This window comes from Esox lucius, chromosome 15, assembly GCF_011004845.1.
Source record: "Esox lucius isolate fEsoLuc1 chromosome 15, fEsoLuc1.pri, whole genome shotgun sequence".
Classification (NCBI taxonomy): Eukaryota; Metazoa; Chordata; class Actinopteri; order Esociformes; family Esocidae; genus Esox; species Esox lucius.
Window position 1 is genome coordinate 11,205,040 of NC_047583.1, and position 18,384 is coordinate 11,223,423.

Sequence of the window (18,384 nt, forward strand, 5' to 3'; positions counted from 1 at the left end):
TTTTTCCCCAAGAATTCCTCTTGGTTTTTCGATAGTTTATTCATGTTTATCTATAGACAAACTATTCATATGAATGACCTAGGAGTCTGGACCTATACTCTGACATTTGAAATGACACATTCACCCCACCGGAACTCCTTGAACAGATCCGCAAATACGCACTGTTTTTGTAGCCTATTACCTTGAAAATGGCGTCGTATTTTGCCAAAATCTCCTCTCGGTTTTACTATATCTTATTCATGTCATCTATAGACAAACAATGTGCTTAAACTAGGAGTCTGGGCCTATACACTGGCATTGAAATCAACTGGTTTGCCCCACCAGAACCACGGGCAAAGATGCACTGTTTTTACAGCCTATTCACAAGGCCTCTCAGTCTTAGGCCTTGCGGGTCTTTTGTTCATCACTTCACTTGGTTGCCTTTTCACTATCCATTAGGTGTAATGGTTCTTTTGGTACGCTTTTAATTTGTACAGTTACAGACTCTCTCCACTTCCCTACACTCGTATTTTGATTAGTCTATATATCATTTTCAAAAAAGACGGGGGTGGGGGGGGGCGACGGGCGACAGTATGTAAATAGTCCTGCCCAAAGTGCCCATTAGTGGGGGTGTGACTAACCAAGTGCTTTGTTGCAACTGTAAACTACAGTAAGGTCAGTGATATTCAGAGAAAACCCCCTAGCCTTTCTCCTGTTGTGTCAAACCCCGTCGCGTTGACATTTCTGTGTGGTCACAGATTGAGTGAGTTTTCACTTTTATTTACAGCCACATGTCATCCATCGGTAGTATTTCTTCTTTGAAAATGTAATGGGTTTTTGTTGGGGAACTCTGAATGAAAGGGATGTCCAACACATTTGTCATGTCACCAATATCAGGGATTTTTATACATTTTCACTATGTAAGTCTTACCAAAGCATAATTGTAAATGTTTGATTACATTTTGTAATAACTGTGTAATTGTAATCCTATGACACCAGCTTTAGAGAGTGTGACAGAACAGTGGTGATACCTGCTTTTAGACAGTGTGACAGACCAGTGGTGACACCAGCTTTTAGAGAGTGTGACAGACCAGTGGTGACACCAGCTTTTAGAGAGTGTGACAGACCAGTGGTGACACCAGCTTTTAGAGAGTGTGACAGACCAGTGGTGACACCAGCTTTTAGAGAGTGTGACAGACCAGTGGTGACACCAGCGACGTTAGCAGTCTTTACCACTGGGGCTTAATAGCTGTGTAATAAGACAAGGGCTGAGGATTAGAGTTCAGTCAGGCCCTGTAACTTTGGCTGTAAAGGCTTCCACATGTTCAATACGTCCTAGCCGCGTGAGTTGGTCTGTCTCAATTTCAATATCGTGTGGGCGTGTTACTTTGACACCTCTGATTGTGGCCAGAGATTAAACCAATGGGACGGTGTTCATACTGAAATGGTTTCTAACGACTTTTATTGTTATGTAGCCATGTGTTTTCTAGGTCTGTAACTGACCAGCAAAATCTCAATTATGTCTGCCAAAGTGATCATTTAAAGGTTATGTTTGGCATTGGCTAGGCGTTATTGCAATACCAATTCTGAAAACAAGTGTTATACATTATTTTATTTTATTTAAGTCGAATCACTGGTCGTACATAATATAATGAAGTCCTTTAACGCAACCGTTTGAATGCCCAGAGCTCCACACTGGCATAGTCAACTGAGAGAGGTGGGGTTCATGCAGGTGTTGTGTGGCAATTCTGATCAAAACTGATAAAAAAAATAAAAATAATTAGAGCACAGACTACCAAATAAAAATGAATGGAGTCAGCCCTAGTATGTGTGAGTGTGTCAGTGTGTGTGTGTGTGTGTGTATATGTGTGTGAAAGAGAAATATATAGAGCGGAAGTGAGAGTATGTGTTTGTGTGTATACAGTGGATATAAAAAGTCTACACACCCCTGTTAAAATACCAGGTTATTGTGATGTAAAAGAATGAGATAAAGATAAATCACGTCAGAAATGATCTATAATGTGAACAATTCAAATTGAAAAACCACCTGAAATCTTCGAGGGAGAAAAATGAAAAAATAAAAACCTTACAATTTTAACAGGGTAGTGTAGACTTTTTATATCCACTGTATATACAGTATCTTATTGCCTAACAGTAATGTTATTTTGTTGGTGAGACAGAAATCTCAGTATAAAAGCTCAACACTCAGTGGTTCTACAGTGACAGACAATAGGGAAACAGCGGGTAGGAAACCCCACTATTTTATGCAGCTGGGACATTCAGGGTGTGTTTAGAGGCAACTTGATATGGTTGTTTATTATCAACTTGGCACTCAGCTTAGCACTCAGCACATTGTTCGGGAGACTAATTGAAGACTAGCTGTTTGTGAATGTTTCTTTGTTTATTCTCTCAAATCTCTTCAAATGGGTTGTCCTGTTTTGTTTGTTGGTAGTTTGTGTCAGATTGAGCCTGTGGTCACAGTAGGTCATCTATAGTCTATTGCTTGGTCTGTCTGTCTCCCACTTTCTGTTTCTTTTTGTCTCAATCTCTCTTTGTCTCTATAACACTGTCTCTCTCTGTCCCTCTCCTTTTGTGTGTCTCTCTCTGTCCTTCTCCTTCTGTGGGTCTCTCTCTGTTCTGTTCTCCTCAGCCCCCTAGCCCACTGTTGTGCGGCTATCCCCCTTCTATCCACCCTCTACCTCCATTCTTCTGATTAGCGACGGTGGTTGTGTGGCGATGCCTCAGATGGCTGCCATTTTCTACATTTGGAAGTAATATAGGCTTCTTTTTTGAAGACGAGACCCCATTACTTGTGGTCGCCAAAACCCTTTTATGGGGGTATGGGGGCTTCACTTTGTCTCGAGCAGATTACCATCCCCGCCCCTCTCCCCTCCTCCAACCAGGGGTTTTGGTGTCCGACGGTCTCCGGAACAGTAGTCGCCGTGTCTTGCGTCTTGGTGGCTGGCAGAACGGCAGACCGGCGGCTCGTGCTCAGATGGGGCTCTGGTTTCCTGCCTTGTAATCATGGGGCCTCCACTCTTTAGTGGGCCCAGGCCCAGGTCACGTGGCCCAACCCGGCTAACCCAAACCACTTCAACCGATACTCTGTGGTGAGCTGAAATCTGGGGACCCCTGGGAGGAGGGGGGGTGGCCGGGGGGAAGGTACTGCAGGGGCTCTGATTGGCTAAGCACTTCCTTCTTCTTTGATTAGCATTTGACAGTGAGACTGCAGGGAAAAGGGACTTTTCTAGTGTGCTCAAACTACCCCTTGCTCCACTTCTGTAATGGACTGTCAGATAGAGGCTGTGTACTGAACAGGGGCAGTGAAATCGCTGTGTTGAGGCACTGGGACCTACTCTGGGACCTACTCTGGGACCTACTCTGGGTTACTCTTTCTGGTAAGTGGAGGAGCATTTTTTTGTAGTTATCTCTGACTTGTTTTGACGGTCCCTTGAAAGGAATTGGAGTCTGCTCCTTTGTGATGTGACGGTTTCTTGTTTAAGCCAGTGATTTGCTGAGTTCTGTCTGAGTGATTTACTAGACTGTGGTTTCTTATTTTTCTGTCATTGTTTTTGTACTCGGTGACTGTCCATAGAGGTGATGTCTGTTCTTAGTTTCTGTCACTTACGACCCTGTTCTCGCTCATCCTCTGTCTCAGTTATTTTTTAAAGGGGTTTCTTGTCATTGGAAACACTTGTTTATATTGCCAAATCATGTGGTAAATGACATAATAAATCACAGGATCTCTCTCTCCCTCTCTCTCTCTCTCCTTCTCCTTCTCTCTCCTCATGGCCCCCAGGAGATTCCTCTCTCAGAGATCCTGCAGGTGGAACCGGCTCGGGACCTCAGCCTGGCCCTGAGCAGCAACCCACACTGCTTTGAAATCATCACCTCCACTATGGTCTACTATGTAGGGGAGAACAACGGGGGCCATTACCAAAGCCCCGCGCTGGCAGCCACAGGCGTGGGCATGGAGGTGGCCCAAGGCTGGGAGAAGGCCATCCGGCAGGCCCTGATGCCCGTCACACCCCAGCCAAGCGTGACTGCCACAGCAGGCCAGGGCAAGGACCACAGTGAGTACAGTACCAGCTTCAATGTTTCCTCGGTAGATGTGTGACTATAGGTACTGCATATGTTATTCTCTGAATAGACTTGGCCTATTGGAAGTGGCTCTGACATGCGTATTTTACATATTGCAGCGTATTATTGGCACTAGCCCGGATTTTTTTGTTTGTTGTTGAAATATATATGCCCACTTTAAATTTGATGCCAACAACATTACAAAAAGGATGGGAAAGTTGTGTAATACTAAAAAATAACATGGTGGAGCATCTCCCAACGAATTAGGTTAATTGGCAACAGGTCAGTAACATGATTGGGTATAAAAAATCTTTCAGAAGTAAAGATTGGGGAGGGGTTCACCACTCTGTGAAAGACTGTGCATGCAAAGAGTGTACCAATTTACGAATATTGTTTCTCATTGAAACATTTTGTTTGGGGATCTCATCATCTACGGTACAAAATACTAATAAAAGATTCAGAGAAACCGGAGAAATCTCTGTACGTAATATATATTCTGTAGTGGAAATCACTGCATGGGCTCAGAAACACCTCCAAAAACCACTGTTTGTGAACACAGTTTGTTGCTGCATCCACAAATGGAGGTTAAAACTCTACCATGCAAAGAAGAAACCATACATAAACAACAAACAGAAATGCTGGGGTCTTCTCTGGACACGAGCTCATAAATAATAAATAAAATGTAAACAATTAAACAATCAGCTTCAACATTTGATAAGTTGTCTTTGTACTATTGTCTATTAGAGTTAGGGTTAGGGCTACACAGCATCACAACCTTTTTGGAAACAAGGTTTTAGGTCCCCCCTATTGTAGCATACCAAAAGCACCGTATTTGATGCAAAGGAGGACATGCAAACCTTCAGAGGACACACCCACAACTTGCAAAACTTTTAGTAAGCCTCAAGAACAGAACGGCCAGGTAATTATAATTTTTTTTCAGTACCTAAAAGAACCTGTGGAGTTCTGGAACAAGGTCTACTGGACAAATGAGACAGATTAATCTCTACCAGAATGATGGAAAGAGGAAACAAAAGAAGTATAAAGAAACAAAGGAACTTCACATGATCTGAAGTTTAAAGTCTCCTGTGTGAAGCATGTTGGGTTGGCATGTACTGTTTGGATGCAACTCAGGCTGGCTTGCCTAGTCTTCACTAATATTGTGACTGTTGAAGTTAAAAATGGTCTCCATAATTCTTTCTTTCACTGTTAATTTTAAAGAACATTTGATTTGGATTTGGAACTTAATATATACTTTCAAATCAGAAAATAAATATAGATACCATTGACAAATTGACACCCTAGACTTAATATTTAGCACAACCTTTAGCCAGAATAAGAGTAATCAAGCACTTCCTATAGGCACGGATGAGCATCCTGCACCACTGTTTTGGCAGTTTTCCCACTCTCCCAGTTTAGCCCACTCTTCTTGTGCAAACTGCTATAGTTCTCCCAGATTTGAAAGCTGCCTGATGCCTCCCAACTACTGTTTTACAATCTCATCACACATTTTCAAGAGGATGTAGATATGGACTCATTACTGTCCACTTCAGAGCAGTCCAGTGTCTGTGTCTGTCTTGATCCATACCTGGGTGCCTTTTGAAGTGTGTTTCTGGTCAATGTCCTACTGGAAAACCCATGACATCTGACAGAGATTTCTGACACTGGGTTGAAAATGCCTCTGTATTTTCTTGATTTTGTGCCATGCACACCTTGAAGTCACCCAGTGCCAGAAGCAGCAAATCAAAACCAAAACATCACTGAACCCAGAAGGATTGTGGCTTGTTCAGCTTTGTTTTGACAAATTGCAGTCAAGCTTTCTTATATCTTTCTCTCAGCATTTCTCTCCTACCATACAACCCCATTTTATTGAGTTGGCGACGGATGGTGAATGTTGAAACTGAGACTTTGTGTCCGATGGTCAGCTTGAATCTGTTTGAATGTTTATCAGGTGCTTTTGCTACAGTGGACTGGGCCTTTGTCCCGGCCATTTTAGGATTTCTTTGTGGAATAAGCTGATTTAGTAAATTACTTAGATATTTTGGTTTTGTTCAATTGCAAACCATAGAAATACATATATGGACACACAACATTTTAGAATTGCAAAAGTAATTTTCTAATCAACACTGAAATAGTTTATTTTCTTGATACAATAAATCCCAGACAATGCGTTCTTCTAGGTGCTACAGAAAAACATTGTATTCCATCGAGCCCGTTCCTACCATTACCGGAGTGCGTTTAATCAGGTGACTACAAAAATTTTTGCATTCATAACGTTAGCTTGGGAAAATGTCAGCCAGAGTATGAAAGAGTCACAGTAAAAGGAAACTGTCATTGTGAAATTAGTGTGAAGTCGGTCAAAAGAGTCCCTGTTGAAGGCTTGAATCCCAGAGGTAAGATCTGGTCAGGTTCAGTGAGTAAGCATTCAGTCTTGTTTTGAGTTAAGAACAACAGTGGCATTACCAAATGAAAGTACTTAAGGATAAAGCAGAGCATTGTATTGAGAAGCTGTATTTCACCACTTCACTACTGTAATGCTGATCATGATTGTAAATCATTTCGGGGGGAGACAAGACGCGTGGTGGTTAGACAAGCGGGCTAGCTACCGGAGCTCAAATAAGAACATTTGGTCCAGTGTGAGCTGGCAGTCGGTGGCTTACTGGCATATTCCAAAATACCACAGCCTGCTTTTGTGCCTTTGAAGAATGCACTTTATCCCATATAATGGCTGTAGATTACCCATTGCTTCCAGTTCTTCAGGGTATGTTTGTCAGGGGGGTTTTGAACCTAAAGACAGTCATATCTATGTTCTCTGTAAGTCGATCGACAATAAAGCCCAGTCTAATCTTATGATGAAATCCCTCTCTGTAGGTGTGTACAAGTCACACTATCAGACAACACAACACCGCCCGGATTTGGACCAAATCTAGGTTGGTGTTTTTCAATCTGGCATTTCGAAAAGGACGATGAGTGTCTCACCACGATTGATTTGAACTTAAATCAAAAGTGACCTCATTTCACAGGGAGTTGAGTCTGGCTTACCAATGGATCACTGGCCCGAACTTGACAAAACCTGGCTAAATGATGTGTCTTGTAAATGAGCAATATTAGTCCTTGATTTCCCCGAGGGGGTGGAGGGTAGGTGAGTTCATTATAATGGTGAAGTGGAGGATCATCATGGTCTTAGAAGCTACAGTCAAACTGGCACATGCTCATCTGTGGGCATATTGCACAACACCTGAAACATGACGATTCGTGTGTGTGTGTGTGTGTGTGTGTGTGTGTGTGTACGCGCACATGTTAAAATGTGTGTTCCCCTTCCATCACATCTAATACAGTAATGCACCCTGAATCTAATAATGAAAATGGCTGAATTAGATAAGTGGTCTTTTTTTTTTTTTACATTTTTGTTATGAAATAAACACTTGTTGTTCAGTCCTTACCATCCTCAGGGCCTGTTTTAATGTTTAATCAATTTATTTGTGTTTGAAAAGCCATTGCAATCAATTCTATGCAATGGCCTAATACTTACCACAATGGTCCATATCATCTAACATGGTTCACCTTCTTTTAAATGTCTGCTTCATTTGTTCACACCATAATTACAGTATGTAACATTAAATGAAGTAAACATATCATCACAACATGGGCTGTACAGTATTTCTTCACTAAAATTATTATAGCAACAAAGACCAATTCAGAAAGAATGTCTCTCTAGAGCATGAATATACAGACACAAAAAGCTTTATTAAATTTTTATATGATGCTGTATATAGAGAAAAAAAAATGTATACACCAAGCTAACAAAATCACTGCAAAACCAAATGTCAAAAGTACTTTTTACAAATATATTGTACTGTATGCAGTACAGTAATGCTGAAATACAGTGTGGTACAGCATAGTCCCTTGTCGTTCTCGAATATTCTCACTGTTGATGCCACAGTTGGTCTACTGATGTTCAGCTGCCCAGCCTCAGTAATTGAAAGGCCATGATTGACTAACAGGGTAAATAATTGTGGCACGAATTTCATCTGACACTTTAAGCTCTTTGTATTCCCATTGAGCTACAGCAATACCATTCATCTGAACTCTTCCTCTCCAGTCCTCTGTTTCTCCCTGTTCTTCCCCTCAGCCTGGCTTCTTGTTTGGTCAGTTTTTACAGTAACAACTCAAAGGTGACCTCTTATGCATGAATAAGGACTGATTGCTGATTGAACAATTGTGCAAAAGGCGTTTCACGCGTGCAGAGGAAGTTTCTTCACATTCAAGGAAGTTGGTAAATGCTGACTAATTATTTTATATGATATACTCAACAGAGTTTTGTATCTTTTGTGGAGAGTTTTGTTTACTGTTTTGCAAAAATTGGCTTAGCATTTGCATTGTCTGTAAAACCAATGAAAAATACTGATTTTCAAAAAAGAAACACTTTGTACTCATTAGTTTAGAATGGAGGTGGGGCGTGAAAGCTATACTCTGTCCCTGCTTGGGTTATGATCTCTGTGCCTCTTTCAAAATTGACTGATGATTATTCATCATCATGGAAGCTAGCACCAAAGCATCCTGCACCTCATGGGTCTGTCCTGGTTCCGTCCTGGTTCCATCCTGGGTCGGTCCTGGTTCCGTCCTGGGTCGGTCCTGGTTCCGTCCTGGGTCGGTCCTGGTTCCGTCCTGGGTCGGTCCTGGTTCCGTCCTGGGTCGGTCCTGGTTCCGTCCTGGGTCGGTCCTGGTTCCGTCCTGGGTCATTTCTGGGTCGGTCCTGGTTCCGTCTTGGGTCAGTCCTGGTTCTGTCCTGCTGGAACGGCCAATGGGGGTAAATCTGATGTCCTGGCTTAATGGCTTATGATAAAAGCATACTGTAAGCTAAAATTACAACAACAAAAAATGTGTACTCAAATATCCACAGTAGTTAAAATTTTGTAGAATCCACTTTAAGTAACATGATACATTTTATCAATATCTGTTGATTGGTATCTGAAACACAAACAAGTATCTGAAACACAAACAATATTAACTGAAAATGCATGGGACATACTAAATGTTTGACTAATACACATGCATACATTATACTTACATGACACTTACAAATTGATAGACTTGGTATTACTGTAGATGCTTTCATTTCTGAATTGCAAAAAATGAATGTAAGGAAACACCCTCAAATAAAAATACCCCAAAATAAAATGAAACATTTGATCTCAAATCCAAAACGGTGCAGAATAGAGCCGACTAATAACAAAATCGACCCATAGGCCAGGTTAATTTCCCTTATCAAATTAAAAAGCTCATTATGAAACCAAAAAAATACTACATCATATCATGTGTTCTGTGCCAATGTGGAAGGCTTGAGGGACAAACTGTTTCGCAATTCGTCCGTTAGTTAAGGACGTATTGCAACCTTTATGCATTTGTAATGTACAATTGTACATACCTTTAACACTGCATTTGTTTTACGCTGTGGACACTGCATTTGTTTTCCCCTCCAGAACAAGAGTTGTCTATCAGCATATCTGTGTCCAATTGCCAGATACAGGAGAATGTGGTAAGTGTGGTACATCTTTCTGGACATTGTTTCACAATTTCTCAGCAGAGTGTTTGTTTATGTGTCATCACTTCTGCTAGTTCTGTATTTTTTTTATCTACCATTATACTTTATAAAAAATATAAAAATATATTAAAAGATTCAGGAAGTCACTGATACACTTATGTTAGATGGGGGATTTTCATGGGTGTTATACTTCTGCATTGAGTGAAAGCACCCAGTGGTCAGATCGATTTGCATCAATCCATCGGATGATAAATGCCGATATGATAAACTTTTGTCATTCTAAAGGGTTTTCTTGTCTGTAGGATATCAGCACAGTGTACCAAATCTTTTCTGATGAGGTGCTGGGATCTGGACAGTTTGGGATTGTGTATGGAGGTATGTGCCTAGACGTTATTATCCGGAGCAACACATTGGAGCCAATTAGGGTGACCTTTGTTGATATTTCCACCTCGTCATTGAAGGGATTTAATCTCACAACTTTCCGATTACTGGTCAGATACTCTGACTGCCGTTAGGTCACCGGCCAACCCAGTTATCACGGCTGAACATACCGTATTACATCCAGCCAAACCAAAAACATACTCTTCGATACCACTTAATTATGTCTACCTTTATGATACTATGTAAACACTGTAGACCTGTTGACACTATGTTCGCAGGGAAACACAGAAAGACTGGAAGAGATGTTGCCATCAAGGTGATTGACAAGATGAGATTCCCTACAAAACAGGAGAGCCAGCTAAGGAATGAAGTGGCCATTCTCCAGGTAACAGATACAACCTTGTGAGGGATTATCGGGACACGTATACAGTAGTCATTGTTGAGTTTCCAGCGGTGAAGCTGTCACATGGTTTGGCACGATAACTCTGCGGTCTGTTCCGTCATGTAGAACCTCCACCACCCTGGCATCGTCAACCTGGAGTGCATGTTTGAGACTCCGGAGAGGGTTTTTGTTGTCATGGAGAAGCTCCATGGAGATATGCTGGAGATGATCCTGTCCAGTGAGAAGGGCAAGCTCCCAGAACGCATCACCAAGTTCCTGGTCACACAGGTCTCTGTCTCCAGTTTATTACCCTATTCTCTGATCTCTTCTCTTACTTCCCTCCACTCCACTGTCACTCTGTCCTACCTCGTATTTCCCCCACTCTCTCTTTCTCCCCCTTTTCTTCGGTGTGGTCGTCTATATAAACTATAGTACTCAGCCCCGGGCCTGTTGATTCTTGCGGTGTGTGGGTACAGTGGGGAGGGGACTGTTCGTGTGGATGGCATCGTGTCCCTTCCCAGTGGAATACAGCCTGCGGTGGTACAATGGATTGCTGCTCAGCAGTGCAGCTTGGTCTCTGCTCTCTGGGCTGATTAGAGAAGGCCTCAGGCCCAAACAGTAGCTGGTCCATTAACAGCAATTAACAGCAGCAGGCCTTGCTCTGATGTGGTTTATCGGTACATTTCTTGGGGCCAGGAGTGGAGTGGTTGTGGCGTGGAGTGGTTCGAGGACCACAGCTAAACTTGCATGCAGCTGTAGCTAACAGAGTTTTACAGCAGAGATGAGACAGGGAAGAGATATGTGTGTATAAGTGATCGGGCTGAAAAATAGAGACTCTCAGAAAATAGTCCACATGAGAGATACATTGAATGTGGTGTGGTCCTGGTCAAGACAATCTCCTGAACGCCAAACTGAATGTCACAATGGGAAAGAAAGGTGATTTAAGCAATTTTGAGCGTGGCATGGTTGTTGGTGCCAGACGGGCCGGTCTGAGTATTTCACAATCTGCTCAGTTACTGGGATTTTCACGCAATACCATTTCTAGGGTTTATAAAGAATGGTGTGAAAAGGGAAAAACATCCAGTACGCGGCAGTCCTGTGGGCGAAAATGCCTTGTTGATGCTAGAGGTCAGAGGAGAATGGGCCAACTGATTCAAGCTGATAGAAGGGCAACTTTTACTGAAATAACCACTCGTTACAACCAAGGTATGCAGCAAAGCATTTGTGAAGCCACAACACGCACAACCTTGAGGCGAATGGGCTACAACAGCAGAAGACCCCACCGGGTACCACTCATCTCCCCTACAAATAGGAAAAAGAGGCTACAATTTGCACGAGCTCACCAAAATTGGACAGTTGAAGACTGGAAGAATGTTGCCTGGTCTGATGAGTCTGGATATCTGTTGAGACATTCAGATGGTAGAGTCAGAATTTGGCGTAAACAGAATGAGAACATGGATCCATCATGCCTTGTTACCACTGTGCAGCCTGGTGGTGGTGTAATGGTGTGGGGGATGTTTTCTTGGCACCCTTTAGGCCCCTTAGTGCCAATTGGGCATCGTTTAAATGCCACGGCCTACCTGAGCATTGTTTCTGACCATGTCCATCCCTTCATGACCACCATGTACCCATCCTCTGATGGCCACTTCCAGCAGGATAATGCACCATGTCACAAAGCTCTAATCATTTCAAATTGGTTTCTTGAACATGACAATGAGTTAACTGTACTGAAATGGCCCCCAGAGTCACCAGATCTCAACCCAATAGAGCATTTTTGGGATGTGGTGGAACGGGAGCTTGTTGCCCTGGATGTGCATCCCACAAATCTCCATCAACTGCAAGATGCTATCCTATCAATATGGGCCAACATTTCTAAAGAATGCTTTCAGCACCTTGTTGAATCAATGCCACATAGATTTAAGGCTGTTCTGAAGGCGAAAGGGGGTCAAACACAGTATTAGTGTGGTGTTCCTAATAATCCTTTAGGTGAGTGTAGATAACAAGTAGCAATTCATAGCAAAACAATAAAGTTGCCCTCTGTAATTATTGAGACAGTGAATTATTTTCTCTCCAGTTTCATTTAAGTTATCTTAGCAAACATGAGAGAATTAGCAAATGCTTCAATATTGTCATTCATATAAATTTGACTTGTTTGTATTTTTCCCTGATCAAAATGGTTGCTATTTTGTCCCATACTGGAACTTTAAGTGGTATTTTAATATAACCCCTCAAGTAATTTAATAGGCCCTCTTTGGCTATCCCACAATCATTTGCTTTTAGGCTTTGCTGATATTCACTGCTACAGTTATATTAGTACCACAAGCTTTCAGCTGTCGTCCATCTCTCAAAATGTAATACAATAATAATGTTGATACATATATGTGAAATATCTTCCCACATACCTTGAATTGATGCTGAATTCATATGCCCCATTTTGTTGCATTGTTTGTGAAAAAGGCTGTCTTGGGGGTGTCATTTTTGCCCAACTCACTCCAATTGCTCAAAGCCCTGAAAGGAGGAGTATCAATGAGGGCTTGGACAAAGCGTAAGCAGTCCAGGGATAATAGAGGTCATTGATTGGACACCCTTCCATCCTCCCTGACCAACCACCCTTCTAACGTTTCTGTCTTAAGCCTACAGCACAGTCTTAACCTGTAATGAAAAGAAAAAAAAGCACTGAATGCGAAATCACATCCTGCAAACAGGATGGGTTGTTAATGAGGTTATATCGAACTAACCCACAGGCTTTGGGCTATGTTCTGTACAGATCCTGGTGGCTTTGAGACATCTGCATTTCAAGAACATCGTCCATTGTGACCTGAAGCCCGAGAACGTGCTGTTGGCCTCAGCTGAGTCCTTTCCTCAGGTATCAACCAGCAACCACGAACCTGTCATACAGGTGTACCGTCTGTCTAGCCAATGATTGCTGGTGTGTGTACAAAGTGTGTGTGTGTGTATAAAGTGTGTAGTAGAAGGCTTCCTTGTTTGTGTGCCCCGGCAGGTCAAACTGTGTGACTTTGGCTTCGCCCGTATCATCGGCGAGAAGTCGTTCAGGCGTTCCGTGGTGGGCACCCCGGCCTACCTGGCTCCGGAGGTGCTGCGCAGTAAAGGCTACAACCGCTCCCTGGACATGTGGTCAGTGGGGGTCATCGTCTACGTCAGCCTCAGCGGGACCTTCCCCTTCAATGAGGACGAGGACATCAACGACCAGATCCAAAATGCTGCCTTCATGTACCCGCCGCAGCCATGGAAGGAGATCTCTGCGGAAGGTAGGAAGCCCTGTCGGACGCGTTTAAATGCATCGACGCTTAATAAGGAATTTAGAAAGTCTTACATTTAGAAAGTCTTACATTTAGAAAGTCTAACATTTAGAAAGTCTAACATTTAGAAAGTCTAACATTTAGAAAGTCTTACATTTAGAAAGTCTAACATTTAGAAAGTCTAACATTTAGAAAGTCTAACATTTAGAAAGTCTTACATTTAGAAAGTCTTACATTTAGAAAGTCTTACATTTAGAAAGTCTTACATTTAGAAAGTCTTACATTTAGAAAGTCTAACATTTAGAAAGTCTAACATTTAGAAAGTCTTACATTTAGAAAGTCTACATCCCATTGAAAGTGTCACCTTTTGTTGTGTCAACGGCTCAAAGTTTTTGTATCCCGTTAATGGGACTTGCTGGTCATGTCTACCCAAGGTGCTTGTGTCTTGTTATGGGATGTCTGTCATCTTCGGGGAACATGACACTGATGATTCAACAAGCAAGAAAAGTAATTGTGGAATATATACTGACCTTGATTCACACATTCAAATCTACCGTGGTAACTAGGAAATCTAAAACTTAACTGTAAGTAGAAGACAATCAAGTTAAAAGCATCAACATTTCTAAGCTGACACAACATAATTTGAGTTCAAAGGTGTGTTAACCTTCTGTAGGCACTGTAGCAAGTACATAAAAGGCGTGATAAAATAAGCTGTTTTTTTAAAGCAACTCAAAGTAAGTATGTCAAGGTCACATTGTAGACCAAGTTTCACTATGACCTTTCATAGACTCTTGTGTAGGCCTATGTGGGGGATATTTAGATGGGCAGCTGGAGACATTTGATAGTGATTCATGTAAACCACAAACAACAAAAAGGTCAAAGAGATGCACGGTCTAAAAATGACAGATGTGTGGGCAACAACATGTTGCACATCTAACGTAACTTCTTTATGGCACTTCTAGCTACAGATCTTATCAATAACCTTCTGCAAGTGAAGATGAGGAAACGGTACAGTGTGGACAAGTCCCTCAGCCATCCTTGGCTACAGGTACATATATATATATATATATATATTAGCCCAAATCTACTGTAAGCAGAGCACATGCAAAACCAACAAGACATTCATACACGCTTTTCTTCATGTGACCAAGAACATGGCAGACATTGTGAAGGATCAATTGTGTAAGTCCTACACCCTCTCTTTCTCTGTCTTTCTCAGGATTACCAGACATGGCTGGACCTCAGGGAGTTTGAGACACGGCGTGGCGAACGGTACATCACCCACGAGAGTGACGACGTGCGCTGGGAGGAGTACGCAGACGAACACAGCCTGGTCCACCCTAAACACTTCATCATGGCACCTAACCTAGATGATATGGAGGAGGACCCCTAGTGGCCAGGGGGCATGTTACAGGTGTGACCAAACATGAGGAACCTAGGCACGTTATGGACCTTTGGAAGCATTCTTTCTAAAACTGGTAGTCATGGACAGACAGCCCTGTCAGGAGACTGTGTGACAGGGATACATTCTGACCCCAGACTCTGTGGTTACACGTCCTGCCACAGGAAAAAGACAGGTGGCACTGCGGAGGCGTCTGTTTCTTTATGACGTAGCAGTGTGAACAAAAACTCTGGGAGAAGGATTTGGGTCGTTTTATTTTTTTTAATATTGTAGAGTAATTCCACAATGAAGCTCAACCTCCTTGCTCCTTTTAGGAAATATGTCATTTAGGACAATTATAGTGGAAGATGGAGCTTTTCCTCACCATTGGCAGTAATGTTATGCATTCTACTGGTAAAGGAATTACAGAGTGAGTTTAAAGGGCACTATTAACAAGGGATTTGTCTCAACAGAAAGGTTGGAACCTTTGTATTGGCAAACCTAACTTTGTGCTAATTCCAAGTTTGTTTTGAAACAATGTCCTTTGACGGTATGAAACTGGAACTAAACTTTGTATGCAGATGTACTTTACTAATGGGGGTGGAATTTTTTGCACTATACAACCATCAACCCTAACAATTTGAAGTTGAAAAGTTAAAGCTGCTACATCAGGTCACCTGGAGAGAATGACATGACTAAGACAGAATGGGTTGTTGGCAACAGTAATGTTTGCGGTAAGAGCTTGATAACGTAATTCCGTGGTGAGTAACATAGAGGTGGTGAAGAGGGCTACAATACAAAAGAATGAGTATAGCACCTGTCATAATAAAGTAGTTCGAAAAGCTGAGGGACCAAAGACTAAATCCAAATGAGGGCCTGTGTTTATCCACAGAACATGACCAATAACTCATCTGTTTATGTAACTGCAGTCTTATATTTGTACTTCACTCTACTTCATTTATTAGAAAGTGGCTTTACTACATTCCAAGCTGGATTCAAATCAAACCTACTATGTGAAAGAGGATTGGTTGAACCGAGAACACCATGTCCCTGTACCAAGCTATGCCATCTGAACAGTAAGGAATGGGAAAAAGGCTTACTACAGGTCTGGTCATGGCACAAAGGCTTTAATTCTGGGGCTCCATATTGGCAGGTTAAAGACCAATATGAAGCATGGGTTTGTGGTATACAACATTGTTGATTATATCATTTAAATCTGTGAAGCAAACAGAAAATAAGTACATTTTACATATCGGTTTGTCTCGCACAGTGTTTAGAAAGAATAGCTGTTACTGAGCATATAATTGTTTCCCTACAACATTTTCTAAATGTTTTATTTTATTTTCCTCATCTTCAATTTGTATGTGGTTGATATGACAGTTGATGAACATGCGCCCATAATTCTGGAATATGTCAAGTGCAGTGCACTGTGGGTGTCAATTAATATTGCTGTACTGCTTTTGAGTACTCGGTCTACTCCAAGATTACCAATGGAAGTTTTAGTTTTGATGCCCATTTACTACATTCAATGCTTGTGCCAAGTTCATTCAGTCAATAAATGAAGATGTAGCCTAAAGCCTGTGGTGTTTATGAGCTGTTAGCAGGGAGCATCGATCCTGATTTAAGTCCTAACGGTAATTATTTTGGGAGAATAGAGGTGGATCTGTTCCCATTCTCTTGTTCCTGTATATGTTGCCGCTGGATTGGCAGGTGTCAGTGTTTTGTATATTTTAGTACATACAAATTTAATAAAAACTCTACTTCCTTACAAGCCTAATGACTCAGTTCATGTGTTATAGAAATAGGTATAACATTTAACATTAGTGTATTTTTTTATTTATGGGGAGAGGACTGTGCTTTTATTTGAAATGCATGTTCCGAGAGGTCATTTGACCAAGATTTGCTGATCCAGGACACACAGCCTAAACCTGCCCCTGTGTGTGTGAAACCTTTGAAAACATTATGCTAAGCTATCCCATTGTGTTTTTGCAAGGTTGCCAAGTTTGAAAGGTTGATAAGAGAAGCAAAACATTTACAACTCATCCTCAAGTTCTTGTTTGAGGACTCATCCTCAAGTTGCTTTGTTTTACAAAAGTCTTTGTGAATAAAATGTTCTATACAGCTCTGGAAAAAATTAAGAGACCACTGCAACTTTTTCTTTCCTTGCCAAAAAAGTTCAAAAGGAATGTTTTGAGTGAGGAACAGAAGGGTTTAAATTAAGATAACACTGCAAATTGAATGCTTCTGTTCCTCTTTCAAAACTTTCCTTTTCAACTTTTTTGGAAAGGAAAAAGGTGCAGTGGTCTCAATTTCTTCCGGAGCTGTATATTTCCTTTAACATCCTCACTTTTGTATTTATTATTTAACCATTAATAAGTAGTCTACTACACTGTTTTGATATCTTGGTAATATCTACCAATGGTATACCAATCTTTTTCTAAGATATCTTGTCTAAGGAATCTTGTCACACAAAATATGAATGAAGTATAAATACAAAGCCTAACACTTCAGATCAGTCCGCAAAATTTGACTTGTGAACTATGTAAATGGATTGAAGGATCAACTTACAGTACTTATTCCAAGTGCAAGAGGACTTCAGAGTTCAATAGGCTGCGAGATGGATCATATTTAGCTCAGGTGGTAGAAAATGGCACTCGCAACGCCAGTGATATAGGATTAATTCCCACCTGGAGCCAGTGATATAGGTTTGATTCTCACCGGGAGCCAGTGATACAGGTTTGATTCCCACCGGGAGCCAGTGATACAGGTTTGATTCCCACCGGGGGCCAGTGATATAGGTATGATTCTCACCGGGAGCCAGTGATATAGGTTTGATTCCCACCGGGAGCCAGTGATATAGGTTTGATTCCCACCGGGAGCCAGTGATATAGGTTTGATTCCCACCGGGAGCCAGTAAGAAAATGCAAGTTTGCAATCATAACAGCTGGTGAGCAGGAACAGGGGCCTGCCCTTCACCACTTCAGGCTGTAGAGCTGTGATAGAGCTCTTGGCTATTAGCTTCACAGAAATAGCTTCCTGATGTGGGCACACTGACCGCATTCCTCCAGGGACACACATGCCATACCTCAACAAAGAAAACACTCCTGGCACCATTTGAATGGAATTTGTGGAGGATGTGTCTTACACAGTCACACTGATTGGTGTGATGGGGCACTTTCTTCACAAGTTCACCGGCATTACCCCGTTGAGACGTGAAGTCATAAAGGATTTGGTACATGGGTCCTATGGAGTGGTGAGGCCTACAATATATCCGCCAACCACCTGATTTAGAGGCCCCAGTGGCGTCATCTATCCTGTGGTGATTGTGAAACTGCCCTTAGTAGACCTATCTGTAGGTCTGCCACGTCCTCCTGACCTG

At 41.9% G+C, this 18,384-nt stretch overlaps 1 protein-coding gene and 1 long non-coding RNA gene across 5 annotated transcripts in view; one reads left to right on the forward strand and one right to left on the reverse strand.

The window, feature by feature from the left end:
* Positions 1-16,776, forward strand: part of prkd3 (protein kinase D3) — a 50,049-nt gene extending 33,273 nt beyond the window's left edge. For both annotated transcript variants that reach the window (XM_010879196.4, XM_020054193.2), the window contains exons 10-18: positions 3,779-4,052; positions 9,540-9,595; positions 9,904-9,976; positions 10,261-10,367; positions 10,491-10,652; positions 13,132-13,230; positions 13,366-13,633; positions 14,587-14,672; positions 14,844-16,776. In XM_010879196.4, coding sequence (XP_010877498.1) covers positions 3,779-4,052; positions 9,540-9,595; positions 9,904-9,976; positions 10,261-10,367; positions 10,491-10,652; positions 13,132-13,230; positions 13,366-13,633; positions 14,587-14,672; positions 14,844-15,017 — 1,299 coding nt within the window. In that variant the 3' untranslated portion in view covers positions 15,018-16,776. The remainder of the gene's footprint in view (positions 1-3,778; positions 4,053-9,539; positions 9,596-9,903; positions 9,977-10,260; positions 10,368-10,490; positions 10,653-13,131; positions 13,231-13,365; positions 13,634-14,586; positions 14,673-14,843) is intronic.
* On the reverse strand, positions 8,748-13,534 carry LOC105015788. 3 transcript variants are annotated; one of them, XR_828402.4, is made up of 4 exons: positions 13,447-13,534; positions 12,767-12,872; positions 11,708-11,764; positions 8,748-8,848 (listed from the first exon to the last, which is right to left on the reverse strand). It is a non-coding gene; the product is annotated as an uncharacterized LOC105015788 (long non-coding RNA). The 3 variants fall into 3 exon arrangements; XR_003782934.2 differs by having other exon boundaries at positions 8,748-8,845; positions 12,767-13,451; XR_003782933.2 differs by having other exon boundaries at positions 12,767-13,451.
* Positions 16,777-18,384: the final 1,608 nt, after the last annotated feature.